General features: G+C 38.5%; 1 protein-coding gene across 2 annotated transcripts in view; it reads left to right on the top strand.

The window, feature by feature from the left end:
- Positions 1 to 27,968, top strand: part of CUL1 (cullin 1) — a 56,223-nt gene that overhangs the window by 4,039 nt on the left and 24,216 nt on the right. Inside the window, exons 2-5 of one of the 2 annotated variants that reach the window (XM_082314932.1) lie at positions 12,113 to 12,391; positions 24,698 to 24,872; positions 26,092 to 26,259; positions 27,344 to 27,394. In XM_082314932.1, coding sequence (XP_082171058.1) covers positions 12,252 to 12,391; positions 24,698 to 24,872; positions 26,092 to 26,259; positions 27,344 to 27,394 — 534 coding nt within the window. In that variant the 5' untranslated portion in view covers positions 12,113 to 12,251. The remainder of the gene's footprint in view (positions 1 to 12,112; positions 12,392 to 24,697; positions 24,873 to 26,091; positions 26,260 to 27,343; positions 27,395 to 27,968) is intronic. The other variant, XM_082314933.1, reaches the window with a different exon arrangement.

Raw genomic sequence — 27,968 nt, 5'->3', positions numbered from 1 at the left:
TGTCCCAATGGGTAATTTTCTGACAATTTTCTTTTTACCCATAGAACCTCTGATGCCACAGCAGTGAACTGCATCGTGTTGCTACATCACCTCTTCTTATAAATGATACAGGTCAAAATCAAATATATTTTTTTAAATAAACCAAGCATTTATTACATTCCACTTTATTTAACGTAACATTTCTTCAAATTCCTCTTCATCTGTGAACCTTGAAAACATTACTGAAGGCTGCTGTGAAAATAGGAAAATATTAATTCCATTTGGAGCTTCAGGAAACTGGCATGGAGTCATATGTAAATTTTTGCCAGACTTGGGATCTCTTGTACTTTATCCTCAAGATTGCCGTACCTTCTTTGCCAGTTGTATCCTGGACTTGTAAAAAGAAGTGTGGCCAGCAGGTTGAGGGAGGTGATTCTCGCCCTCTATTCTGCACTCGTGAGACCCCACCTGGAGCACTGCATCCAGCTCTGGGGTCCCCAGCACAAGACAGACACAGACTTGTTAGACTGGGCCCAGAGGAGGGCCATGAAAATGGTTAGAGGCTGAGGGAGTTGGAGTTGTTCAGCCTGGAGAAGAGAAGGCTCCAGGGAGACCTTATTGAGGCCTTTCAATTTATAAAGGGGGCTTACAAGAAAGATGAAGAGAGACCTTTTTACCAAGGCCTGTAGTGACAAAACAAGGGTCAATGGTTTGAAACTGAAAGAGGGTAGATTTAGATTGGACACAAGGAAGAAATTTTTTACAATAAAGGTTGTGAGACACTGGACCAGGTTGCCCAGAGAAGTTGTGGATGCCCCACTGCTGGAAGTGTTCGAGGTCAGGCTCGCTATGGCTTTGAGCAACCTGATCTAGTGAAAGATGTCCCTGCCTATGGCAGAGGGGTTGGACTAGGTGATCTTTAAAGGTCCCTTCCAGCCCAAACTGTTCTATGGTTCTGTGATTCTTGAATAAACAATATAACTTTGATATAATGGTCTAAAAACTCAGGAAAAATTAATGCCATCTCCTTTCCTTCCCTTCTTGATTAGTCTGGTTTTGAAGTCAGAAGGTTTCATTGCTGTAGCTTGGTCTAGCAGGTATGAAGCATTGCTTGACAACAGTACTAAGAATAAAGGATCAAATATGTTTTCTCTGAGGTCTTTGCAGTTATGCACTAGATTCAAATATTGGTTCAATAGCGTTGACTTCTGTTTTTCCATAAATTAGAAGTACCTGAAGGTGATATGAAAATGCTCCTTGTCTTTGGGTTTCATTAGATTTGCTCTAGTTAATGTTGCTTATGTCTCAAACTTGGTGTTACTATGAAGGGGAAATAGAAACTTTTTAGTCACACATATGATGGTGAGGATCATGATGATTGAAAGTTTTTTGCAGTGCGGGCAGCTTCCCACTCTGCTCTGGTAATGTACTGATCTTTTGAAGACACGGACATGCTTCTCATCTCCCATTTTCATGGAGATACTGGTGGTTTAGCTACTGGGACCCAGATGTGTTCATTAATATACAAGGTAGACAAAAGTTAATTTTTTTTAAATTTCAAGCAGGGAGCTACAAGAATTTGTTTTATTAGGAATGCAATTTCAGCCATAGCTGAACTCAGAAACTTCTTGTTTGTATTTTTAATTTGCATCTGATGTAACTTGGGTTTTTGTTGCTCTCTGTGTTGAAGGTTGGACCATATCTTAATGTAGATTAGAGTTCAGAAGTAAGGTTGCTGGTGTGAACTTAGTTCACCCTGTTTTGCTCTGTAATTTAAACTTAATTTCATATGCAAATTTGTAAGCTCCTCTAGTGTCAGAGCAGTGGAGACTGTCATCTGGAAGTTTTATCTAAAGTTTGGAGGACTGAATTGAGTGGAAGAAAGAGGGTTGTGGGAAATAGTTCTTGTTTTGTTAGCTGCTAGTCTTTCCATCTTCCTTTTCATGGTAATAGTGTCATGGGCAAGCATTCTGCTTGCTTCTGGGTAGCCAAAGGAGAAACTTTTCACTGTACAGTTGAAAACAGTTTTTTAAAAATGTCTGCTTTTTTTTTTTTTTTAAGAAAATAGGCTGTTCTCTTACTGTGCTTTTTTTCAGAGATAACTTTAGAAAAGTTTTGTTATCTCTGAAAGTGTACCTCTTCTAGCGTGCCATCGCTGATAGGAGTAGTATAAAATCAAAATGTATATGCTTAAGTAAATCAGTTAAATGGATTTTGTTAGGTTCTAATGCAGGCTTAGCTTTAAAACTTAATGGTGCAAGTTAAATCAACAAGAAGCAGGATTTACAACAACAGCAGTGGCTGTTAGGGATGTGCATCAATTTTAACTTTTACAAAATTAAGTTAAACCGTTTCACTCCTGTACCAAGCATGCCTGTTGCAGTCATTAGAGGTCAAAACCGATTAAAAATTTTCTGAAAATGATATTGAATTTATGTGGAACTAACTCTTTGTGAGGTATAAATTCTTTGCTGTGAGTTAGGGCTGTTACAGTTCAGATTTCATGGTTGAACCAGAAAAATCATGTATGAATCCCTTTCTAGGCTTTAATGAGAAACTTCCACAGGCAGCAAGAATGAGAACTGAGTAAGCGCGCCTTGTCAATATTTAGGCATCTGGAATGAAATATGTAGGAGCTGTGCTGTTCATTGCTAACAGTGTTTGCAGTGCTATACCACAGCAGAAATCTAGATCACTAGCAGATATATCTGTGCGCTTACTGTAGACCTGATTTAAAAAAAAAAAAAAAAAAAAAAAAAGATAGAGGGGGCAGCTTTTGCAGGGTAGTGATTTTGTCGCATGCAGGAAATGAATCCGAGTTAACTGCAGCAGTCCTTGATTTGTGGACTTTTTACTATATAATAGTTGCAATCCTTATTGCTTCTGAATGAAACATGAGCATGAAGGTGAATATAGGAGGAAGCTCTTCAGTATTTTAAGCTGTGCTCTTGTGGTATATTTGAACATCTAAAAATGTCAGACTGTTTGCAAGACAAATCTCCGTGACCATAATCTTTATTTATAAATTGAAGCGGCAAACTGATTTGCCTTGATCAGTTGAGCTCTTGCAAATGTAGCAAGATGGAAGATGCTGTAAAATTAGCAAGCATTTGGGAAGAGATTCCAGCCGGAATTGTTTTATGTACGTTAACATTAGTACTTTTTAAAGTTACTGATAAGAATCATCACCTTTCAAGAGCATGAGAAAACTTTGTATGGAAACATTATTACAGGTGAAAATTCCTGATTGCGTCTAACAGGTCAGTATGAAAGTGTATGTTCTGGTGCGCTGAGTGCCGTTATAATGGAGGGGGACTTGTGTCTGGGTTCAGAGGCTTGCCCTGTGGGTTCTGGCAGAGATCATGCTCTGTCTGAAGTGGACTCTAAGACCATACCAAGATTTTCTTGGTGGAGATCAGTAGGATCACGGTGTTTTAGCTTATTGAGTTGATTTTAGTTAAAGTTTTGATGGCTGGTAAGAGCTTTTAGGAAAGCAGTTATGTGTAAGAATTGTTCTCATAGGATCATTAGGGTCTCTATAAACTCGCCCAAGATATTTCAGAGTTTCCGGAGTCTTCTGTGTTTGTTCCCGCTAAATTGCATTTGATATGACTCTCCACTGCCACCTTTTTTTTTGTTTGTTTGGTTTTTTTTGTTTTCCCCTAAGAAAAACAAGGTGCATTGTTCTATCTTCTGCTTGGCATATTGGGTATCTAGCATTGTGTTTTCATGGCTTGTCCTCCCTCATTTTCCTTTTTTGCATCTTCCTGGCTGATTCAAGAAAGTGGGAATACTCAAGGCCCTTTGTATTGTGTAAACCTTTCTTCCTCCTCTTCAGTGTGCTCCTGTCTTCACTGGATTTTCTCTTCATGCAGCGTTGCTCTTTTCCTAGTCTGCAGTCTTCCTTCTTCCAAGATGTAAGAGCTGAGCATAATCAGCATTTTAAGAAGCTACGAAGCTTGTCACTGCAGGCTCAGTTAAAAAACACTGTAGGGTCTACATCTGTTTGTAGCACAGGAGAACCCGAGACCTCAGGTTAGAGAGGACATGTTCAGTTTAGGAGTAGTCTAAAAACTTCATATACAGGGATTACTTGAACAACAAAAAAGTGAACTCTCTTAAAGATGGCCAAAGAAAACCTGAAAAGTTTTAACCGTATAGTAGTGATAAGGATATGGTCCCTTACGTTATTTGCAAAGTTGATGTTGATGCAGGAAGTTTTCTTGTTGGTAGGATTGTTAATATTGACCAAAATTTACTTCAGCAGAAAGAGGAGTTTGCTTGTATAGATACATCAGCAAACCTTGTCTAGTCTAGACCTAGCCTCTGTTTATTAGGCAGCATGTATATGGGGTTTTTATGTTTTGTATAAGCTATTACATTACTGTAGTGAGACCTCTGTCAAAAGTTGCAGGAACTCTTTGCTCAAGGAAGACAAGGGTAAAGCTGAAATCAAGAAGTAAAGGAAGAATGTTAGAGAACTAATAAAAGAATAGACAAAGAGAAATGAAAAAGTGGCACGCTGAAACTTGCTTGGTGCTTTTCTGAGGAATAGTTATTTATGTTTTGGAAAAATCATTATCAGGCATCCAAATTAAAACCATGTCTGTTAAAAAGGCTTTTAGTGAACATGATCATGCATAATTTAAGTAAATAAGAAAGGTATAAAAACTGCAATTCCAAGTTACTTCCATATATTCTCTTTAAATTTGAAAATAAAGGTGAATTTAAGTGTCTTTCTAGCTGTGAAGAACACATCCAGGCTTTTGTTTTATTTTTATCAGCTGGGAACTGTATCACTGGTGCATAAAGTAATGTAGGGGTGTATTCCTTATAGTGCTTTAGGTACCGTTGATCAGAGCTGTAACACATAGAGGAGGGGGTGTGGGAAGGACACTGAAGCCCTGAATGAAGGCATTGTCAGGGAGGTAAAGTAGCAACTGCTCAAACTTTACACCACATTTACACAACTTAGTATTAAACTACTGACAAATTGAGCCTACTTGCTTATACTGTAAACTTCTATTTATTTATTTTTTTTAAAATGCTACACAGAATGCTTTTAGCACCCAAAGACAACTTTTGGAAGGGAAGAGTATACGCATGTATACGTCTGCCTTTTTCTCATAACGAGATGAACGGAATTTAACTCTCTTGAAAATAAGATGAGCTAAAGCTTTCACACCACATATAACTCAATATTTTGTAATAATACAGAGGAACTGAACATTGTAATTTGCATAATTTGTCTCAAATATCTTTATTGAAAAGGGAGAAGAGATTCTAATATTTCTCTTCTGGTACTGATATGATTTCTGGAATGACCATTTTTTACAGCAGTTGTGGTTTTATTTTGCTGGGGCACAGTGGAAATGTCTGCTCTAGGCAGATTGTCCAGATTTTGATTAATTACACATTTGTAGCATGTCAGGTGCTAAGGTCATTATGCTTGCTCCTAGACTTGCTTTAAGGATTGCGTCACTTTACATGCATAAACTGTCTGCCTAGTTTATAGTCTGTGTATTTAGTGACCTAAAATACTGCTGGATAGAAATGTCAGTGCTATAAAATGTTGCATTCAGGACCATGGCTCAGCTAAGCTATGTTACATTATAGTTTTGAGCTCATAATGGTAACCTCAACTGAATTCAAGTAAAGGCAAAATAATTAATTTGCAAGTAAATAGATATAAAAAGTGTCTTTGAAATCATAAATTGTGAGTGCAAGTGATTATAGGGACAAAATAGAATTATTTCTCTTGTCTCTTTCCACTCCATCAAACGTAAATGTGTGCTAGAATGGAGGTTGCATCCTTTAGGCTTCAAGAGACGTTTTTTAACCCGGAAAAAATTTTCCAAGAAATAGCTTATACATTGTAAAGGCAAAGAAGTAAAAGGTGAAAGCAAAGAGAATTTTTAAGTGTCTCCCCACCCTGCCCCAGTGCTTAATCTGATTAGTCATGTAGATTGTATCTTACAGGCTGACTAGCAGTGGAGGGAGGTATATTGTTCTCAGCTCTGTACTTTGCATTTACATGCCTTTTCAAAAGGTGTGTGTTTGCGTAACTTCAAGAGCAATCTTAAGCCTTGTTTGTAGGATGGATGTGTGAAACTGTCCATGTTTGGTAAGAGAGGATATATGCCTAATAAATTGACTTCTTTGGTTAGGAGAGGGGTTTGGTTTATTTTGTGGTACGTTTTGTATCAAGCCTAACACTGCAAACAATAAATGTGCCTTTGGATGCTTATTGTACGGCAAAAACTTGCCAAATGTTTTGATATGGTAATACTTGAGGGTCACTTCAACTTATAGCAATTTTGAAGTTTATGTAAGCTAGAGTATAAACCAGCATCCAATATCTCAAGTTGTTTTTAAAATAGTATGAGAACAAGAAAACAGCTTGCGTTAGAAGAAAGGTAGTGTTTAATGGGCTTCTGTTTTAGTTTTTTGAAAATACTTTTTGTGTGCTTGTGTTGTATGGCATTGGTTCAATCAGTATTGCATATCTTGGGTAAATAACCTTAATGGCTGCCTTGGTTCTGCATGGAGGTAGCAGAGACTTTGAGGGAATAAAACTGGTTGGGAACCTTTTTGAGTGTTGCTGTTTGCTGAATACAAGAGCATCTATTGAATTTCTGGATCAGACTTGCTGAAATACGGCAACAGGAGAGCAGGATAAAGTGAGTTAGAGGAGTCAAACTGGAAAAATGGGGAGGAAAGAGTTTGGCAAGAGGAATTTCATTTTGCATTTTTAAGTGTGTGGCTGTATTAAACTTACTCCTTTTTCTTGTCTTTTGAAGCCAAAGATTGAATGTTTATTATGCTTTATCCTTTCAGCGCAGAGGCTGATATTTTGCTTGTAGTGGCCATTTAAGTGAACATGCTCACTGCACCAATTTTTACAAAAGCTGTCAAACTGCAGCCAGTGGCCAAATGAACTTGTACTTTATTTTTGTTACTGGGAAACTTGCATTCAGTTCTAGAAAATGGATTTGAAGCAGTGTACAGAGGTGAAATTCTGACTTTTAATACACACTTGCAAACTTTGGAAACCTCATAACACTAAAGGTCTTTGAACTTATTTTTAATGTCATTCATTCCACTGTAGCTTATTAGTGAAACTTGCTTCTCTTCCCTAATGTGTCTGGTTTTAGTATGATTAAATCTGGTCACCTTAGCTCACACTATTAGGCGTGACAAGAGTGTTCTCCTCATGTTTGAAATTAGACAAGGGATAAAATACTTGGAAATGACTAAGTGTCGGTCCTGTGCCTCTCTACTATGTCTTTAAGAAAATGCTATCTGGGCTCTTGGGTCAGCTGGAAAACCTTGCTCTGGACCTATAAGGTCTTACTGGGCCAAGAAGCTGACAACTTCAAATTCTATCTGTAACTATTGAAGTAAGCTATCTTGAAATCTGTAGTTTAGAAGTGGTTGTGGGAGAACAACAGGGGATGCATAGGCCTTGGAGCTGTGAAGCTGAAAGTTACGTTGTATTAGGACATAAAAATGAGGTAGTCGCTCCAGCAGATTGCTTGAGATGCTGTAAATCCGGTGGGGTTTATTATGTTTTTTAGATAAAAGGAGGGTTAACTTTCAGATTTTCTTATAGGCCTCATTTGGCAAACACATCATTTTCCTCAGATGGGATATCTAAAAGAAATACTGTTTATTATTAGATGATCAGTAAAAACAACCCCACTGTTTCCCAATGAGATGTGTTTCCTTGCATACGAGGTGTGTCATGTCGTGGTCCCCCCACTAATGAAAAGGAGGGAATAGCGTTTCCCTCTGTCCTTCAAGACTGTTGGTCTAAAGTTTTGGCAGAAATATTACCTCCTTTGGACAATTGGCATGGGCAGAAATGACAGTTTTGTTTGACTGTTTTAGTTGCAGTGCTTGAATACAGGGTTGAAAGATAGAATGGCTTTGAACGCTGTCATACTGCTGCATCAAATTCTGTGTATATCAGCTGGAAACTGCAGGGGGAATTTTTTTTTTTCATATAAATATAGCTGGTCCTGAAGGTCTAATGAAGTCTGGGTTCTCTGATCCAGAGGTACAGAGCGGATGTTGCAACTTGGGCAGGTGGCCCTGTCCATGTAGCAGGTCACCAGTAAGTTTAATCTGTTTGGATGAGGAACCACAGTGATGGTCAGTTCACGACTGACTTGTGCGTAGTCTTACCAACAGCACTTCAGAAGGTGAGAGATCTCACTGATGTAAAGGTTATGACTTAATGTTGAGGTTTTAATTTACCTGTAGCAATTCATGGTTCTTGGAAGGGCACCTTGCTCTTGGCAGTTGCGCACAGCCTGGGCACTGAGAAGTGGTAAGACTTCTAAACTCTCTTTTCTCCTTCTTATAAGTTTAGCAGTTGGGACGTTGAGTAAAGAGATGCAGCGTAACTTCTGTGGACCAGATTTGACCTTCCAGAATTGTTTGCCTAGGAGAGGTTTTCTGTGCGTGCATCACAAAAATAATTTTGAAAGCTACACTTAAACTTTTCACATGAAATAAAACTTCATATTGTCACTCGGTGTTATATATGGTATAGTAACAACTGTGCCGAGTAACAAAGCTTTGTTTTACCCCTCCTCTCTCTATACATGTAACACCATAGCTTAGTTTAATCACTAAGTACAAATGGTTGCTTTCATAAATATGCTTTTGTAGTTAAAGTATTCTTATGTAGTGAAACTTTACTCCTGTTAAGGTAATATGTTAATAATTACCTTTCTGTTTTCCTGCACATGAATAAATCTGCAAAAAAGTTAGTAGTAGTTTATAGCATTATTCATCTATTGCGTTATTTCCCAGCTGTGTTAACAAGTAACTAACGGGAAGAAGTTAATTATTTGAGTCTAGGAAGTTAGTGACATGATGCTATCATTCCGTATTCATGTCTGTAATTGCAAAAGTCAAACTGGAAGCCAGCCAAGGGATAACGAGGTAATATTGTCAAATGCAGTGGAATTCATTGCTTATAAAAAAAAGATATTTCTGTGTAGTGGACTGCATGAGAAAATAAAAATAAAAGTTTAGTTCTTTCTCATGGCATTGTTTTTAATGGCTACATCCTGACTTAAATACAGAGGGTTACTTTAGCGGGAGAGGAGGGAAAATTAATACAGTGTGAATGAGGAACACCTTGAGTCTAAAAGATTGTGGGAAAAGCAGTATCTGTAGACGCACCAGGGTACCTAAAAACTAGGAGATGCTCAGAGAAGAAAGTTAAGTATTTCCATTGTCATAGAGGGGGAAACTCTATATCTGCTGGGCAGCCGGTGACCGCAGGCTGGCAATGGAAGGGTGGCTGCCTCTTACCGGCACCTGGAGGGATGTCCGAGTAAGAGCTCCGGCTGTCGCTCCTCTCCGTGGGCTGCCTGGGAAGGGTCCCTGGCCCAGTTGTGGACTAGTGTAACGGTTGTTAGGCTTTCTGCTAGCTAGCAAGGGGTTGGCCTTTCGTTACGAACTTTTGTACAGCAGTGAGATATTTTGTATTAGTTATGCCAAAATATTTGTACTAAAATGCACTCTAATTCTAGGCTGCTTGCTTTTTGCAGATTAAGAGTGTAATGGTCAGTTACTTTTTACACATATTGTAGTTGTAGTAGAGTTGTCGTAGTTTCGTAACAGTGTTTTCTCTTGCTTGTGTGGAGAGTTCAAATAGTACCCGATTTAAGGAACCAAAAAGTTTCTTCTGTCCTGGATTGTAGGCATTGAATTAATTTTCTTGCTTTGTATTGCAATGCCAACTTAGGATCATAGTCCAAGATCGTGGGTGTGTAACGTGCACAGAGTGTTTCCCGCACTAGAGGCGAATAGCCACTCATGGACCTTTGTTCTTTGTGGCTTTCGTTACTCAGTCGTGAAAGTCCATCATTATTAGTACTGCAGCAGGTTCGCTTTCCAGAAATTAAAGAAGTTAAATACAAACAAGGTACGATCTGTATTACACTTCAGGATGATGATGCATTATTCCCATGTGTCTTTAGTAACCAGTTTGCTGTAATTATAGAAACAGAATGGCAAGGTTAAAATTCAAGTGTATGTTTTATAAGATATATGTTGACTGAATTCTTGTTTTTCCACCTAATCTTCTAAGTAATTGTTGCTCATGTAAACAGAAAAATTAGCTACAGAAGCAGTTTATGTCTGATTGAAATAAGATGGTACTTGTTGCTCAGGTTGACATAATGAAAATACTTCTCTGTTTTTTACTTAGAGCTTCAGATTTACATGCTTATGGGTGATGGATTGTAAAAGACTATGAGGAGTGGTGACTTCTGTGTTACTGCAGTAAGACAGAGTCATTGACTAAAAAAACCGAAGAAATGTCTCGATCTTAACTGGTCTTTTTAGGGTCAAGGAGAAAAGGCAGAAGAGAAGTCGTACAAATAATTGGGCAGGGATCAGGGAGGGTATAACAGAATACTTAATCTTTAAAAAGCGTGAAACCTGGAGTGGAATGTGCAATAGCCTAGAAGTGGCTGTGACAAAGCACCTATGACATACTGTAGATCCTGAAGGAACATCTTTATTTTCCCCTGCTCAAAGGTCAAAACCAAATAATAGGATCTATTGGGTCTCGGCCTGTGTTATCCTTGAAATCATGAAAGAGTTCATATGAGCCTTGGCCAGCAGGCTCCGTTACAGAACAGGTTTATCATAAAGCTGTATTCTTGTCTGTAGAAACATGGCAAAAAGTCATCGTGTGTTTCACTGTTTGAGTATTTCAGTGCATGATGCAGTAGGCTACAGAATCACAGAAAGGTTTGGGCTGGCAGGGACCTTTAAAGATCATCTAGTTCCAACCTCCCTGCTATGGGCAGGGACATCTTTCACTAGATCAGGTTGCTCAGAGCCCCATCCAGCCTGGCCTTGAACACGTTCAGGGGTGGGGCACCCGCAACTTCTCTGGGCAACCTGTTCCAGTGTCTCATCACCCTCATTGTAAAAAATTTCTTCCTTATGTCCAATCTAAATCTACCCTCTTTCAGTTTCAAACCATTGACCCTTGTTCTGTTACTACAGGCCTTGGTAAAAAGTCTTTTTCTCTCTTTCTTATAAGCTTCCTTTTTATATTGAAAGGCTGTAGTAAGAGTAAGTTGGTTCTGACTTACTACAACTCTGTTATTTGTGGGTTTTTTAAATCATGTTACCTCCTTTGTAATTTTCTAGTATCATCTTAATTTTGTTGCTATGGTGGATGAGACATGTTAAAATAGCAAAATATTTTTAAGGACTTTTGTAAAAATGGATCTTCTCTGCTTGATGTTCTCAGTAGTCCTTCCCAGGTGACTGTTTTCCTACTCTGTCATTTCATGAAGCTGATGAATTGATAACCATCTTTTCATTGCCTCCCAAACTTTGTGTGCTTAAGCACTCGTGGGAGTAGTGCATTTTCTTAGTTTCTTATTCTTTCTTTCACAATTCAGGCAATCTTTATTTTGTGCACTCCATTAGTTGTTCTTTCTTTCCACCGTTGTTGGCTGCATATTCTCTTGCAGGTAGGATGACATTGAAGGAAGCGGTGTTCATTTACTTAGCAAAGAAATTGATGTAAGCACGCGTTTACCAGATAGAAAAACTCTCTGCTCCCAAAGTACCTTGGACTTTCAGGTTACCTGTAATAGAATCTCAAGTCTGGAGGAGTTACTGATAACCAAAGAAAAATAGTTGGTCTTAGTATCTTCTGGTTCATCTTGGATATCCCCACCAGTATTCTTGTTAAACAATGAGTTACCACAGAACCCTGAGTTGTTTGGAAATACTGGAGTTTTACTGTTGTATAGGGAGGAAACACTTCTTACTAGGATAGTGTCTGCTGCTTGGAAGGATTTTTTTTACTGTTACATTTTCTTATTAGCATTAGGGTTTTGTTGTCAGTACCACTGACCTAAGTACCTACAGGCTTTGGACAGATCTGGGCACTGACAGTCACGTTTTGTAGTGGATTGCTGAATTGCAAAATTATGTTCCTTGGTTCTGGTGTTTCATATCTCATCATGGATTTCTCATCTGTGTAAATGAAAATGTTTCCATTACATAATTAATTTTGGATCTTTTTCTCTAGTGTGAATGAATTTGGACTGTCATATAATATCTATCTTTTCTTTTCCTTTTGCAGATTATCTTCCTGGGAAACATCAGTCTTTGTATGTAAAGAATATCTCACTGAGTTTAGAATGTTACTTGACTTGTGATTCTGATGGAGGAATAACCAGATCTCAGGCTGCTACACTGGAAGACTTTACAGGAAATACAAAATGTCATCTAATAGGAGTCAGAACCCGCATGGACTTAAACAGATCGGTCTCGACCAGATATGGGATGACCTAAGAGCTGGAATTCAACAGGTTTACACCAGACAAAGTATGGCAAAATCCAGATACATGGAACTCTACACGTATCCTAATGCCTAAGCCAGTTAGTACTTCCACTGTTAGTAGATTAGAGGTAGCTTTTTAATTTTCTAAACTCAAAATTGCTTCATAACTATTTGACCTCGTGGCTTTTAAGAATATATTTTTATTTTGAAGGTTAGCCTTTTCTATTTAATCTTACTGGCAAATAAGCAGAAACATTCTGTTGTCTGGAAAACTGTATTCGTAATTACGGTTACCTCTGAATTTCAGGTTTGATTACTATTATCTTTGCCAGAGCAGGTGTTTAAAGTGATTTTATTAATTGGCCTAATTTTGAGTCCACAATACACCAAAAGAAAACAGAAGTTCTTTTCCCTTTATATGTTAGTATCTGGCATTATGCTGCAGGTCTTATTGGTAATAATGTCCGGTTACCTGGAAAATTTTTCTCTTGTCAACCTCAGAGTCGTACTTTACTCTTGAGTTGGTTTTGTAATTTTCCAGCTGCAGTGAGAATGCACACAGTGGATTTCTTTTGAATTCCTACCTTGCATCAGAGAGCTATCGAAGTTTTCCAGCATCTCTCCATTCTGGGAGTTGTTATAAGATACTAAAAGGGGGTTGTGTTCATCCTTGTATATGTGTGCTGCAGTACTATTTTGGAAGATAGCAGCGAACTTGTTTCTGTCAGGTAGCGCGTAAGGATGTTTTATAACTAATTTGAAGGAGAGATATGCCTCTTGCTGTATTATAGCTTCAGTGTTTGACTTCAGGACTTTGTTTGGAAAGTGAGAAATCCTTCTTTTAGGTTCCAGCTATAAAGTGGCATGTAAACGGATTTGATGAGGAGCCACCTCTGTTTTGCATCTGTTGTTCAATGTTCACTATTGTAACCTTGTGTTGCTCAGTAAGCACTGCTTAAGAAGATGGTGGTACAGCAAAGTGTGTAGACATATGATAGAAGAAATGATGACTTAATACATTTCCTGTCTTTAAGTAGTTCTGCTTTTTTTATCAATTTTTAGAGTTTTTTTTAATAAAGGTTATTGGCTTGGTACATAAATTAACATCTAAAGCTGTTGTTGGCACTGATTTGGGCTTGCATGTGAAATTTTAGTCCGTGTTCGTTTTTTGGAAGGACGGAGCTTTTATAAAAGAAATGGGAGCTTGAGGGCTATAAAGCAATTAATTCTGTAGGTCTCTGGACTTTCTAAGGAGACAGAAAAGTTTGTTTCCTGTACATGTAATCTCAGAGTCAATGTGTAATCTTATCTGTGCCTGCAGAATCCATGCTGCTAGGGGGTGTGGGAAAAACCCTGGGCAGTCTGATGGGTGTTTCTACGATACTTCTTTAATAGTGATGGGAAGATGAAATAACATTTGGTTTTGACTCAGAACTTTCCCTAAGACTTAAAATGACTATTTCTTGCAATGCTAGGTTCAGTATTGTTCTTGCCTGAATGAAACAAGTCTGCAAAAGTTGAATAGAACCTCTGAGAGAGGTTTTTCTTCTGAGTGCCTTCAATATATTCTTGTTTGTGAGTTCTGTCAAGCAGGGCAGTTGAAGACTAAGTACTTCTTATAATGGTAATGTTAAAACACTTGCTTTTTTCCCCTCTCCTTCTAATGTTCTCAAATATTCTTGGGACGAAGCTGTAAAAGGGGTATGTTGTCTACTAACTACTCATTTCCTTCTTGTTGCTGCTTCAAGGAGTTGTGGGGTCCGAAACTAAGGACGGGTTTTGTTGCTTTCATAAGTGAATTCATTTAGTGGATAATTTTGGTGGTTGACTTTCATTTGCGGATTAATTTAATAGCCTGATATCAAACTCAGAATATTTGACACTGGTTAGGCTAAGAGTTTTTAATCTGCTATAAAGATAACAATGCACTTTGCATCCTATGCCAAGTGCCTATGTTCAAAAGTTGTGCTTAAAAGATTACTCCCCTTTCAGATGCAGTATCTGTAACACATTTGCTCCATCTTTGCCTGCAGCAAGTCTAGTAGATTGACGAACTTCTATTTTGGGAGACTCAGCCTATCAAACAGCTTGGTTTGGAAAGCAAAACAGATGCAGATGAGTTTCAGCTGCAGCTGTAATTGGTCTGAAGATCAGCCCTACTTACAAGGTTGCTGGATGTGACAGCAGTTTGGAAATCTTGTGCGGTGGACAGTTTAGTCATTTCCTCATCCTCTATTGCCATTTTTCCATCCCTCCTTTTTTCTTTTTTTTTTTTTTTTGGTCATGGTATTGCTCCTGAGATGGATTCCATTTCAATTTCATCCCTCTAATTTATAAAAGGAGCAGGAGAACCACACATACAAGCAAAACTGCCTTTACTGTATCTGGTATCGAATTTTAAGTCGGAATTGATTGGAGGTGTGGAAGTTTTTGTTGTGCCTTGTTCAAGTTAATTCTGTGAAAGAATAGGAAGAGTTACACGGTTCAGATGGTTTGGACCTCCACCCTACCTCCACTCATTCTCTTTGTTCAGAGTGTCTCTTTTTGTGAGACATGAGATTCAGTCTCTGAATACAGGCCAGAGCTTGTACGTAAGGTGTTTTGTTTTTTTCCTTCATTCTGAGAATACTGAAGAGATGAATCAAGAAATCTTGTTTCTGAATGGTGGTTCTCAAGATCTTCATCCCTACTTTTTCTAATTTAGATTCATTTGTGCTTCTGATTGCAGGGTGTATTTTTGTCAGATCAGAGGATCACCAAATGTTTTTGGTACTGTGTATACGTTCGTGATTCCTTTTGCCCTGCCAGCTATGCCAAAGCACCTAACCAGAAGAGCAGTCCTTTATAGAAGTTGTGATATTTTTATTTGCCACTCCTTATGTGATTATGAAGATTAATGTTCTAATGTACTTTAATTACTTTCTGAGGTATGTTCTCTGTGTTTCCCATTGAGAATTTACAACTTCCATATAGAAATAGAATTCCATTAGCATGGTGCTTGATGTGGAAGATGAGACTGTGGTTGTTTTTGTTGGGGTTTTTTTTTGTGTGTGTGGTTTGTTGTGTCGTGTCGTCCCCCCCCCCCCCGATATTCTTGAAAATGAAATCCTTTATCCGGATGCTTTTCTGTCCCTTACCCAGATAATTAATTTATTTCTAGTACTGAAGAACCTGCAATAGTAACTAACATCTTGTGACAGGCTGTGTTGCAAGCTAGCATAGAATTACATGCCAAGCATTCACTTCATGCAGAAAAGAGAAATAGTCATTAAGGTTAACTAGACTTCTAGGAATGGTAAACCTAACAGGATCATTAACGTTTTGAGGGAAGGGCCTTATTACCCTCTTTTTCCTTTAGTGGCAATTAGTTTGGAGGCTGTTAGCAACAGGACTAGGTTGTAAAAGTCAAGGTTAGAGCAGTGATAAAGTCGCTCAGGAGTCGCTCCTGGAACGTAGGAGGACAACAGCAAGTTTTGGTACACTGCACCTGAGAGGGTGGTTCACTCGGAAGTAATTCTCTTTACTTTATGCAAAGGGAAAAAGTTTAAGCTGCTGTTCTGCAAAAACAAAGTAGGAACCCCATTTGCTGCAGTTAGTTGTGGAATAATGAAATTGTAATATCGATGTATACAGAGTATCTCTCTGTGGCATTTAGTCTATTTGGAGGAAACTGTGCTTGCGTGTAGCAAGTTGCGAGCTTCTGTTTTGAACTTTTGGTGGAAGACCTATTACTTTGTTTACTAGAATTAGTCTCACTCAACTTGCTCATAGTTATATTGCTATAAGTCACTTGTCTTTATGGCCAGCTCTTCTTAAACTCCATTTGGCAATAATAAAATATTCATACATCTTGTGCTAGTTTTCTTTCTTTTGGCAGAAGGTGATGCCCCTTTTTAAAGCTAATCATATGGTGAGTCTGCAATTTATTTTTCTCAGGCCTCATGGTGTGAGAAGATGAGTTGGGATTTATGTACATTTGGATTTAAACTCTGAAGTGGAGAGAATGATAGGATTTTGTTACTCTTCTTGTTTTATGTATCTTAAGCAGATTCTCAAACCAGGTATTAGACTATCAGAAAACTTTCTTGCACTGTATTAAACTGGCATAATTTTTCATAGTGGCTTACACAAAAAGCTGAATACCTTTGAGATTCTTATTTTCTTCCTCCAAGGACACATCAACTACTTCATTTCCAGATATGATTGGAGAATGGAAAGCTTAGTGGTGGGCTTTTATTTCATATGTGTGTACTTTTTATTTGAAATGTCAAAATGACTTTTTTTTGGCATAACCTCATGCTTTCACTGTCTTAATTTACAAAACATAATCTGAGAAGCATCTTTAAGGAAATTTTTTAGACAGCGTAGTTAATTTATGCCCATGAGGAACAGAGGAACCTTTTTGTCCAGTTTTAATATTTAAAGAAAATTCAATTGGGAAAAATAAGACTGTTTAAAGATTCCAAGTACCATTAATTTATAACAAATTAGGTTTTTATCTACATTTAGGTATCTTAAAATCTTTTTATTAATAATAAGAAGAGTATGCAGTACTATAGAAGGTGTGGTGGTTTTATTAAAAAGTGCATCTGCAATGTCCAAATTGGCTTTCAAGGTTTTTCTAATGTTGTGTGCATAAAACACACAGCATTCTTCTGGGGAAGCTGGCTGCTCACGGCTTGGATAAGTGCACTCTGCGCTGGGTTAAAAACTGGCTGGATGGCCGAGCCCAGAGAGCGGTGGTGAATGGAGTCACATCCAGTTGGCAGCCGGTCACGAGTGGTGTTCCCCAGGGCTCAGTGTTGGGGCCAGTCCTGTTCAACATCTTCACTGATGATCTGGATGAGGGGATTGACTGCACCCTCAGTAAGTTTGCAGATGACACCAAGTTGGGTGGAAGTGTTGGTCTGCTGGAGGACAGGAAGGCCCTGCAGAGGGACCTGGACAGGCTGGATCGTTCCGCCGGGGCCAACTGTATGAGGTTCAACAAGGCTGAGTGCCGGGTCCTGCACTTGGGTCACACCAACCCCATGCAACGCTACAGGCTGGGGGAGGAGTGGCTGGAGAGCTGTCTGGTGGAAAAGGACCTGGGGGTGCTGGTTGACAGCTGCCTGAACATGAGCCAGCGTGTGCCCAGGTGGCCAAGAGGGCCAATGGCATCCTGGCCTGTATCAGGAATAGTGTGGCCAGCAGGACCAGGGAGGTGAGAGTGCCCCTGTACTGGGCACTGGTGAGGCCGCACCTCGAGTCCTGTGTTCAGTTTTGGGCCCCTCGCTACAAGAAGGACATCGAGGTGCTGGAGCGTGTCCAGAGAAGGGCAGTGAAGCTGGTGAAGGGTCTGGAGCACAAGTCTTAGGAGGAGCGGCTGAGGGAGCTGGGGTTGTTTAGCCTGGAGAAGAGGAGGCTGAGGGGAGACCTCATTGCTCTCTACAACTCCCTGAAAGGAGGTTGTAGCAAGGTGGGGGTCGGTCTCTTCTCCCTAGTAACAAGCGACAGGACAAGAGGAAACGGCCTGAAGCTGCGCCAGGGGAAGTTTAGGTTGGATACTGGGAAAAATTTCTTCACTGAAAGGGCCGTCAGGCACTGGAACAGGCTGCCCAGGGAAGTGGTTGAGTCTCCATCCCTGGAGGTATTTAAAAGACGGGTAGCCGTGGTGCTTGAGGACATGGTTTAGTGGTGGACTTGGCAGTGCTAGGTTAATGGTTGGACTCAATGATCTTAAGGGTCTTTTCCATCCTTAACGATTCTATGATTCTAAGTCGTACTGTTGATTTCAGTGGTTCCGATAATACATTTGAGTAGTTGTGTTTGGCATAATTGTTGTGTAGCTCTTATGTGAAACTTAGAAGTAAAATGGCTGAATTTACTTTGACTTAAAATTTGCTCAAGTCTTACACCCGTAAATTGGATTTTACCAATGTGTTTCTTACATTGTTGTTCCATTATTAGCCACAGTAATTCTTTTCAAAAGTAATTGCTTTAAGTATTTTAAAGTAAGGTTAGTTTGTTCTGTCACATTTCATAATTTTATGAAAAATCTTTTCCTTGTTTCTGAATTTGCTTATTGTGTATCAATTTTGTTAACTTATTTTAACGAAGTGGTAGTTACCGATTATCCATTGGACCAAATGTAAGTAATTGTACATCACAAAAGGTTACTGTAATCTGTTTCATAAGCTGGGATTTTTTTTCTCAGATATTAGCAAGTGGTAAAGGAAAAGATTGTGTTACATATTAAAGAATTAAGTGTAGTATGCTTACATTTGAAAAATACCGGATGACTCAGGATAATCTGTCTGTTCATAAAATAGAATGTATAAGCACATGTAACATTTTTTTGCCTGTGGATAGATTCAGCACCAGTAGTACATGTTGCCCAAGCAAAACCATGGAGCTCTTCTCTTGGCATCCCTTCGCCAAGGTCTTTTGTAGCTGCTTCTATTGCCATCCTTGTCCTAGTGGCTTTCACTGGAATTCCTGTATTTTAGTAGGATTTTAGATCAGCAGATGTATATTAAAACTGTGAGAATCTTTTATTTTCTGATCATGTGAATCTGTTGTTACCAGGTAGCATGGTATATTGGTGTTTGTGGGGGTTTTTTTGGGTGTTGTTTGGTTGGTTGGTTGGTTGGTTTTTTTTCCTGAACAGATTATTATGGTTTTTTTGTACAGAAAAGATACTGGGGTGTTAGGGCATGCACTTTTTAAACCTCAGAAACTGTTCCACTTTCTCTTGAGATTCTCTCACTCTAAGCTATCCTTTCACTTTAATGTCAAATTGTTTAAGGTCGCTCTGGATACATCAAAGCAGTCTCCGCTGTCTGCTGGTATTAATCCTGCTTACATTCAATATGATATTTTGTAGCATTTCTCATGTACCAGTTAGTGCTTGTGTGGAATGTGAAGGTAGAAGTAAATGTATTTGTTTGTGTTCGATGGGTACATAATACACTTTTCCTTGTGTGGAAAAGTAGGTATGGTTGTATGTTTTTGTGTATATTTATAAAAATTGCTATTTAGGTTTGAAAGAAGTGCAAAATACATTTATATTAGTGCGATCAGTTCCTTTTTTTATGTTGTTCTCCACAATGATGGCTTGCTGTTCTACTCGCTTTTTATAGTAACCACGAATATTCTGTACAAAACCAACTTCTGTCAATGCAAAGAACTTTAAACTTAAAAGCAACTTCAGTTATGGTGGTTCTTACACTTCCTGGCATAAAGACTGCACGCTTCATACATGCATGTGGCTTCGCAAATTTGTGTTTTCCTTGTAACTCAGTACTTCTCTGATGACTTTGAGTTTATGCCATGAAGAGGGAAACAAGAAGTCATCTATTAGTCTTCAGATGGCTTTTGCTAGAAGTTTCTCAGATCTCAGACTTGCAGAAACTTGTCTGAGCTCGGTTATGCTTGGATTTTCACAGCAGCTGCGTGGCTGATGCTGTAATAGCTCCTTCAGTCTCTGCCTTAGTCCTTCCCCGACTAAAATGGGGATGGTTTAGCAGTGCAATGGTATCTGATCTAAAGACTGAAATGTGTAATTGATCTTAGGATAAAGTGTTTTGAAGCACAGATGGGGAATGTGTGGGGTTGGGGGCAGGGTCTTGATGGTTGTGTTTGTTTTCTTTGAACTGCTTTGTGGGGTATCTGTAACCCGTCCTTACTGAATGACAAACTGAACATACTTGAAATAGGCTCTTGCTGATACGTCCCTGAAAAGAATGAAGGTTTCTGGGCTTTTTTGTTTTACTGCTGCTTCTCACAAAGCTGAAGTGGGTGTTTAAAGCACTTGTTCTGAAAAGTGATTGATTTTTGGCAACCTCATCATTGCAAAAACTTGTGCAAAATTCCTTCATCTGTTTGACTTATGAAATGTTAAAGTCACACAGGCATGTCCGCTTCTCTTAGCAGGCTTACTTATGTGTGAGGTGGTTTTGTGAGGTTTGCACAGCCTAATCTTCTGGACACACAGGACTTGAAATGGCTTTAATAATTGTGAAGAAAATAGGTAAAGTTGTTCTCTAGTAAATGTAATAAGCTGTATTGCTTGTATTAGAAGAATAGAAAACTTCATAATCTTTCCCAGCAATTTTCCTATCAGTTTTTTCAGTAACTTTATGTTGTTTCTGCATGCCTTTGGTGTACTTGAGGAAAATACAAATTTGTGACAAAAGTGGAACTAATCTCAACTTGTTCCTGTAGGCCAGCTGTTGAGGTGGCCGAGCACTCAGCATAGAGTTAATTACCGCTTTAGATCTGTGAAATAGCGAATTTATGCCTAAAATTGCTCTTTATTATATCAAGAGACTAGAAGTAATAAGGGAGAAATTCTGGTTAGAGAGTTGTTCAGCTTTTGTTGTTGTTGTGTGCTTCCTCCTTTTCAAAAGCTTTGTTGTTGTTTCCCTCTGCCCTGTAGTTTTGTGCTATGTTGTATTAATTCTGCTTCCCTTTCAGTTCCTTTTAATTTTACATATCTGTTCCTCAAGCAGAGTTATTCCAGTTGTGTTAATTTTTCACAGCAAAACGGAAAAACTGTGGGGACCCTGTTGTGCTGCTGAAAGGGGAATCTGTTATTACCTCAGCAGAACTGTTCTCTTTATAAAAAAATTAAGATTAGGGAGTCATGCAAAACTGAGTAATTTGCACCCATCAGTGTAAAATCTGAGTGTTTTCCTGTTGTGCGTTGAATTACAAAACTGAGACTTGTCTCACATAATTTCTGTTTGCACTTACTCCTGGAGGAAAAAAAATGCTGTATGGAGCATTTTGGTACTTTTCTGGGGCAGAGAGTAGATTAGAGGTGACTGCGGCGCACTCGGCCTTGTGTTTTGATGGTGTACTTGCTGAAAAAGTACGTGCACTACTACTGAAAGAGTCTGTTTCACTTCCCCTGTGCGAACACAGAAGTTCAGATCTGCTCAGCAAAGGATCTAGGAACAGGGACAACAGCTAGTTGTAGCAGCAGTCACTTCCCCAGTCCAAATCACTGGTTGCCTGCATGAGCTCCCATGCTACTGGAAAAGCAGGTGGCAAGTAAGCCCTCCAGGTGGGTTGTGTGTCAGGATCGTTTCCTTCAGTGGAAATGATCTTCTACAAGGCCATAAATTCATTATGGTGTGGCAGCATGGGAATTTTTTTTCTTTGCACTGCCCAGCTTTAGAAACTGAGTCAAGGTTGTCAAAACTGCAGTGTAAATTATATTAAAGACAAAGGTGGTAAAATTAATTTGTATTCAGCTGCTTCTTGTATTCCATTTTGAAGAGTTTGAGAGAAGAATAAAGCTCTGAAGAAGATTTTTCATCTTAAACAGCGCAATGCTGAATCAATTTATAAACTTCCTTGCAGTCTTCTGACTCAAATTTTAGTTTAGATAAGTAAATGTAATTTCTCCTGTGCTGTAAGGAAGGTGTAGAAGTTAGAGGAGCTTGATCTCGGTCTGTTTCTCCTGTAGATGGGTTTGTCTGTTTGCTGGGCCAAATTTGAAGTTCAGCAGCCAGAAGCTTGGGGAGCAGCGCAGCTTCACTGTGGTGCAAACTGTTCTATTAATGCATTAACATCTCTGCTTCTTGTAGTATGCGAATTGCTGTGCAGAATTGTGCAAACACCCACAGAAATGTTTCCTAATAGCTGTTTAGATATGTGTATGGCTTCCAGCGTACGAAGCAGTTGAGGGGATTAGTTTGCTTTCTGCAACCAAGAATTCTTTTCATAGTGTTCCCCTTGTGATTCTCAGATGGAGTGTCATGTACTTTGTTGTAAGCAGCGCAAGTCTGATTTTGCTTTGGATATGTCAGTCTTTCTGTCAGTGGTTGGCTTTAGCAGGTGGGGACACAGATTGTAAACACAGTGTGAGAGAGCATTCATTTGTGTATAATATGTCAAAGAGTTATTTAGACTTACCAACTGCCTTCTGCACAGGCAAACTAACTTTGGTTTGACTTGCATAGAACAACTAAACTAGAGCATTTTAAAAGTGCTGTCTTGGACACGTTGGCTAGCAAGACTCAAGCCAGAATAACAAGTAAAGATGGGCTTTACTGGTATATTTTTACTCTAGCTCTGAGCTGATTACTGTCAGGCGTGGACAAAAGGTCTCGGTCTCTCTGTGTTTACAAGGAATCCTGGTTTTAATAGTAAAATGTATGGGGTTAGAAAAAGGCTTATGTCTTCTAACCTTGGTCTTTTATTTTTCTGAAGGCTGTTGTGATTGTTCTTGGAGAAGAACAGAATATTTTCATCAGGCAGGATTTGCAAAAACTGCAAGAATTACCTGTCGTCTGGCCAATCCTCATATTTTTAGGCTTGCTCAAAGCCACTTGGGTTAGGAGAGTTAGGGGAAGAAGGAGGCAAGACTGCCAACTGGGTATTTATGAATCAACCCTAAATTCCTTGTATCGTGATGGAGAGACTTTCCATACACAATTCAGAGGACCTTAAAGTAACTATTTTAAAGTTAAACTGTGAGGTAAGCCCTGTTTTTCTTGTTTGTGGAAAAGAAAGAAATTTTTGTATCTAAGAGAAAAATTGTTATGCTGTGTGGCGTTCCTCACTTGAACAGGGAATCCTGAAATCTAAGTAGATGGTAAAAGTAGCAACAGTGCCAGGAAAGTTGAACAAACAAATGACTAAGACCTGGAAGAAATCATTAATGTCCAGGAAATAAGTGGCTGATAGAGATAAGAGGCTGATAATAGTTCAGTTGCTAAGAACAAATGAAGGTTTTATGTTATTGGTTGATATCATGGGAAATCTAATTATTTGGTACCTGGATGAGGTAACAGGTGAAAAATAAATGTATGCTGTGTGTTTTCAAAACAGGTTAATCTTAGGCAAAGAACCTAAGAGCCTTACTCTTTCGGACAGAATGCAATGACTTTCTGAACAAGTACATGAGTATAGACCTGAAGCAGGCTTTCCTTCCAGTTTGACACAAAGACCATAAGCCTTGTTCATGGTGACATGCAGGATACTCTGATCCTTAAGCCCAGTTTAAGGATATCATTTGTCTGTGAAGCTTTTTTTATTTAAAGTAATTGCAAGGGAGTTACCTATTTTAAGGTGTTTTTCTACTTGAGCGTTACTGTTTAAATACTAGAAGCAAGTCTGTTCATAATGACTGTAATGCATCATATATTTGGGGCTTATAATTCCCTTGGTATTTAATTGTGCTGATGTCTTCCATTATATTGTGCTGGTCTTTCTGAAGAGAAAGATAAAAGGCAAATCTCAGCAACATATTAATTTCCTAACATGTGGCATACTGTGGAGGAAGCCCGTCTAGTGGTTAAAGCTTGGCCCATTAGTTAAAACACAAGTTAAACCAAATTAGACCTTCTGGATTGGTTAATACGATGTTCTCTAACAAGGGATGTGACTCAAAAGCCTGCCCTCAGACTGTCAGTAGCAGCGTGAGTACTCAGTAGCTTCGTTCCTCTTGGCTAATCATTTGCTGGGTGAGTCGTTAGGGTCATTTTTGTTGTCAGATCTGAGTTCTCATCAAGTTGAATTTGACTGCTACCAAGCTAGTTTATTTTCCTTGCTTGTGGAGTGCAGTTTATTTCAGGATGCTTTCTTATTTGAAGTGTCTCGAGCAATGTGACTTCCACTCATTATTTTGAAGAATTCTGAATATTTGAATGTTTGAGATCAGAAAACAGGATGTTTACTTGAAATGTTATGTAAACAGGTATAGCAAGTCTTCTGGGCTGTATTACTATGAGAGGAAAAATTATTGCTACCTCATACTTAAATGTTGGGATTATACTTGTAGCCTAAAATTGAGTTTCGGTGCATCTCATCGTGAAGTTCTCTTATAGTGTACATTTAAGAGAGTGTGTGTGTCTCACCATTACTGCTTTCTAGGTTTGTCCGCTGTCTGCCAGTGTTAAATGGCCAAATCTTTTATAAAGGGTTGTGTTTGAAAGAATGCAAAAAATATTATCCTCTGTGTTTTCAGCTAATGAATGTTGCTTGAGGCTAGTGTTGAAATTTCTTCCTATTCAAACGAAAGCTTATGTATTTGTAGAAGGCCAATATAATACATCGAATAAATGCCATTTAAACCTTGAAAATAATCTTATCAGCAAATTCCACTGCTTCGTTTTCTTGGTGGTCTTGTTAAGTGTTAGGTAAATTTGATGTTGGCGTCAGTATTTGCGGTGCACTTGGCAGTCTGACGTTTCTGCTGCAGATCATTCTGCTGAAAATTACTTCATTTTCTTAGCTTTGGTTTGATCTTATGTGGGCTAATGCATCTCGTAATGTATTATGGTTAAGTAATTCATGGTCATATAAAAATAGCTTATTGAAATTCACATTGTTTTTCATTGTATTTTTGAAGTCTTATGCTGGCACATATATATTCCTTAACTTTCCTGTCAGTCATGTTTATAACTACTGTACTAGTGTACACCAGTCTAATCAAGCACGGGGAGCTGGAGTACCTCCTTCTAAATCGAAAAAGGGCCAGACACCTGGAGGTGCTCAGTTTGTTGGCTTGGAATTGTACAAACGGCTAAAAGAATTTCTGAAGAACTACTTGACAAATCTCCTTAAGGTAAGATGGGACATTAGATCAATCTGCATTTGTAGTAGTAATATGGACTGGGTTGAGAATAGCTTGTATCAACAAACCTACAGGTGTATGCAGCCACTGGAAGTAAATTGAGTGATCTTGAAATTTGCTTTTGTCTCCATTAGCCATTAGAAAGTTTTGTAGGCTTTACCTCGGGCATAGATCAGTTGCTAAGTGTACCTGTGAGCTGCTTTTCCTCTTCAAGCCAAAGTGGTGTTCCTGTGTTTTATAGAAGTCATGTTATATGCCATCTTAAGCTGTCCTGTGTCTTGAACAAGAATAGCTAGACTTTCTAACCAATTAACCAGCATATTACTAATGCTGAAAAAATGGTTGCCTGTGATGTTGAAAATGCCTGATGGTAGCCGTTAATTAAATTAATAATTAATTATAATAATTAATAAACAAACTACTAATAGAGCAGGATGTTGGACTGCTTTGTAAGAGAATGGTTCCTAGTTACTTTTGAAAAGGAACCATGATTTTAACTTTTGGGATTTTAGTTTTGAGCAATAATAAAAGAATTCTTGGTGTCTTATCAAGTGTACTGTGTAATTAATTTATGAAGCTGCATAAAGGTATCTGAGGTCTTATATCCAGAATGCACTCCTGGTTTTATTCCCTTGTCCATTCAAGCTGTAGTCGCCCAGTTTGGAAAGATACTTGAACTTCCATGCGTTACAACTTTATCTTCTTTTTTTCCTGTAACGAGAACAAATATGATGGCGTACCCATTTCCAAGAATACTGGGTTCAGTTTACTACCTGACAGAGCCCTAGAGAAGACCCCATCCACGCTCACTTGTTTCAGCTGCCCAAGTAGCAGCCATGGGAGTGGGTGGTGTATTTTATGGAGATCATCATGTTGAACACATTACCATTGCACTGGCAAGTTTACATAGCGCACTTGTCATTGTCACTGTTTCTAATGTGGTGCCCTCTTGCTGTCCCTCACAGGAGGGACAGGAGTGTCTTCTGGAGCTTTGTCTGTGCTGTCCATTTTTTTTTTACCAGTGTTCTAATTTCTAAATCTCATACTGGCCTTTTGCTCTGTTAATGTAGAAGTGAACGTATTAGCACTATGTTTCCTATAAATACATTGCATGGTGTAGACTTATTACACGGTCAGTTTGTACACCCTTATATATCCTGGTTGTACCTTAAAATTACCCAACAGTACTGGCAAACTTTTGTTATTTCAGGATGGTGAAGATTTGATGGATGAGAGCGTGCTGAAATTCTACACTCAACAGTGGGAAGATTATAGGTTTTCAAGCAAAGTATTGAATGGGATATGTGCCTACCTCAATCGACATTGGGTTCGTCGTGAGTGTGATGAAGGTCGTAAAGGAATATATGAAATTTATTCGGTAAGTAGCTTTTTGGAGTGAGTGATTTATCCATTCCATCTGTCATGTTTGCATTATCATCCTGCAGATTGCTCCTTGAAACTTGTATGAAGTTCACAGAAGTTTTGAAGAAGTGGTCAAAGTGGGAATCTCCCACCTTTCCATACTCCCACTCCAATATATTTGTAAAAATTCCATTGGTCTTAAACTTTGAGGTGTTCAATCTGCCTTGTACGTTTTGGGACTACCAGACTGTCGAGGGTTGTCTCTTTCTGAATATTTGCTGCTTATACTGTTCTCTGTGTGCATCAGCGTGGCTTTGTCATTCCACTTAGAATTTAGTCAAGTGTTTCAAATATAAAATGGAGAAGTAAATTGCACTTTTTTCTGTTGACTTCAATACATCTCTACAAATTTTTTAGCATCCAAGCTGCTAAGATTCAGTCAACATTTGGTTTGTAATGTAAGTTATTTTGGTACAGTTCTGAAAGATTGATATGTGTTCTTGATAATTTTTTTGTAATGTAAAGTAATATAAACAAGGGAAGAACATAGCAGAAGTTCTGTATCTCAGATAACTAAAAGTACTTTTTTTTTTTTTTTTCATAAGGGATAATTATTGTCCTTGCTGGTGAAGCATTAGGGAAGTGATGTGTTATTTTACCGCTTCACTAAAATAACTTTGCATATGGTAGAAAAACAGTTGGTATCCTTCCTTCCCTCGCTCTTAACTTCACTAGCCTAATGCTAAGGGACTGTGTCAGCCTGAAAATCACCAACAAAGTGGTGACTTGTCAAAGTAACTTGCAAGGTTTGTTAGTTTTCAGAGTTGGCAGTGGATCACTGTCAGAAAATGGGACATCTTAGTAGAGTTAGTAATAAAGCAAATGATAATTTTATTGTGAAACGGTCTTGTTGCATGAGAAATGTGTGTGCCAAAATATAATCATTAAAAAAGTTCTGATTATTTAGCATACTATATCAGCTTTCCTTAAGGAGTTATCCTGCATATATATGTGTGTGTGTGTGTGTGTGTGTGTGTGTATATATATATAAAAGAATATTTTCTTTATTCCACCTTTCGTCTCCCATACTTTCCTTCTAGCTTGCCTTGGTGACCTGGAGAGACTGCTTATTCAGGCCATTAAATAAGCAGGTATATATATATATGTTAGAACTATGGTGTCATTTTATAGGGTTAATTATATGTATTATTAGTAACTGTTCCAAGGAGAAGTGGGGGTGGGGGTGGGGGTGGCAGACCCAGGAAATAAAAAGGAGCCTTCTGCTTCTCCTTTGTGATGTTAAAAAGATAAATATTTGTGGGGAATGGGCCTTTCTTTGCGTGTATGGTTGAACCTTGATACCAAGACTGTTCTGTTATCTCTTTGCTGAGAGGACCTTTGGCTTTTTTTTAAAAAAAAGCTAAGGGGGCTTGTCTTAAACGAAGTAACAACTTCAGCTGTTTCGAAGCCAGACAGGAGCACAAGCTGGGGTTTTGGTCTCTTCTAATGTTACTGTGAATCTTTAAATTTACACTGATGCCTGGGAGATTCAGGTCAACCAAATATTTTTAATTAGTGAACCAGCACAATATAAAACAAGATATTCCATCACAACAAAATAGTATATTTATATATGGTGATTTCACTCTTATTTACCAGTACTTCATGATGAAAAGACTGTATTATATTATGAAAATATTAACTAGATTTCAGTTTAGAGGAACA

The sequence above is a fragment of the Platalea leucorodia genome, assembly GCF_965183815.1.
Source record: "Platalea leucorodia genome assembly, chromosome: 1".
NCBI lineage: Eukaryota > Metazoa > Chordata > Aves > Pelecaniformes > Threskiornithidae > Platalea > Platalea leucorodia.
This window is presented reverse-complemented; position numbering and strand designations above follow the sequence as displayed.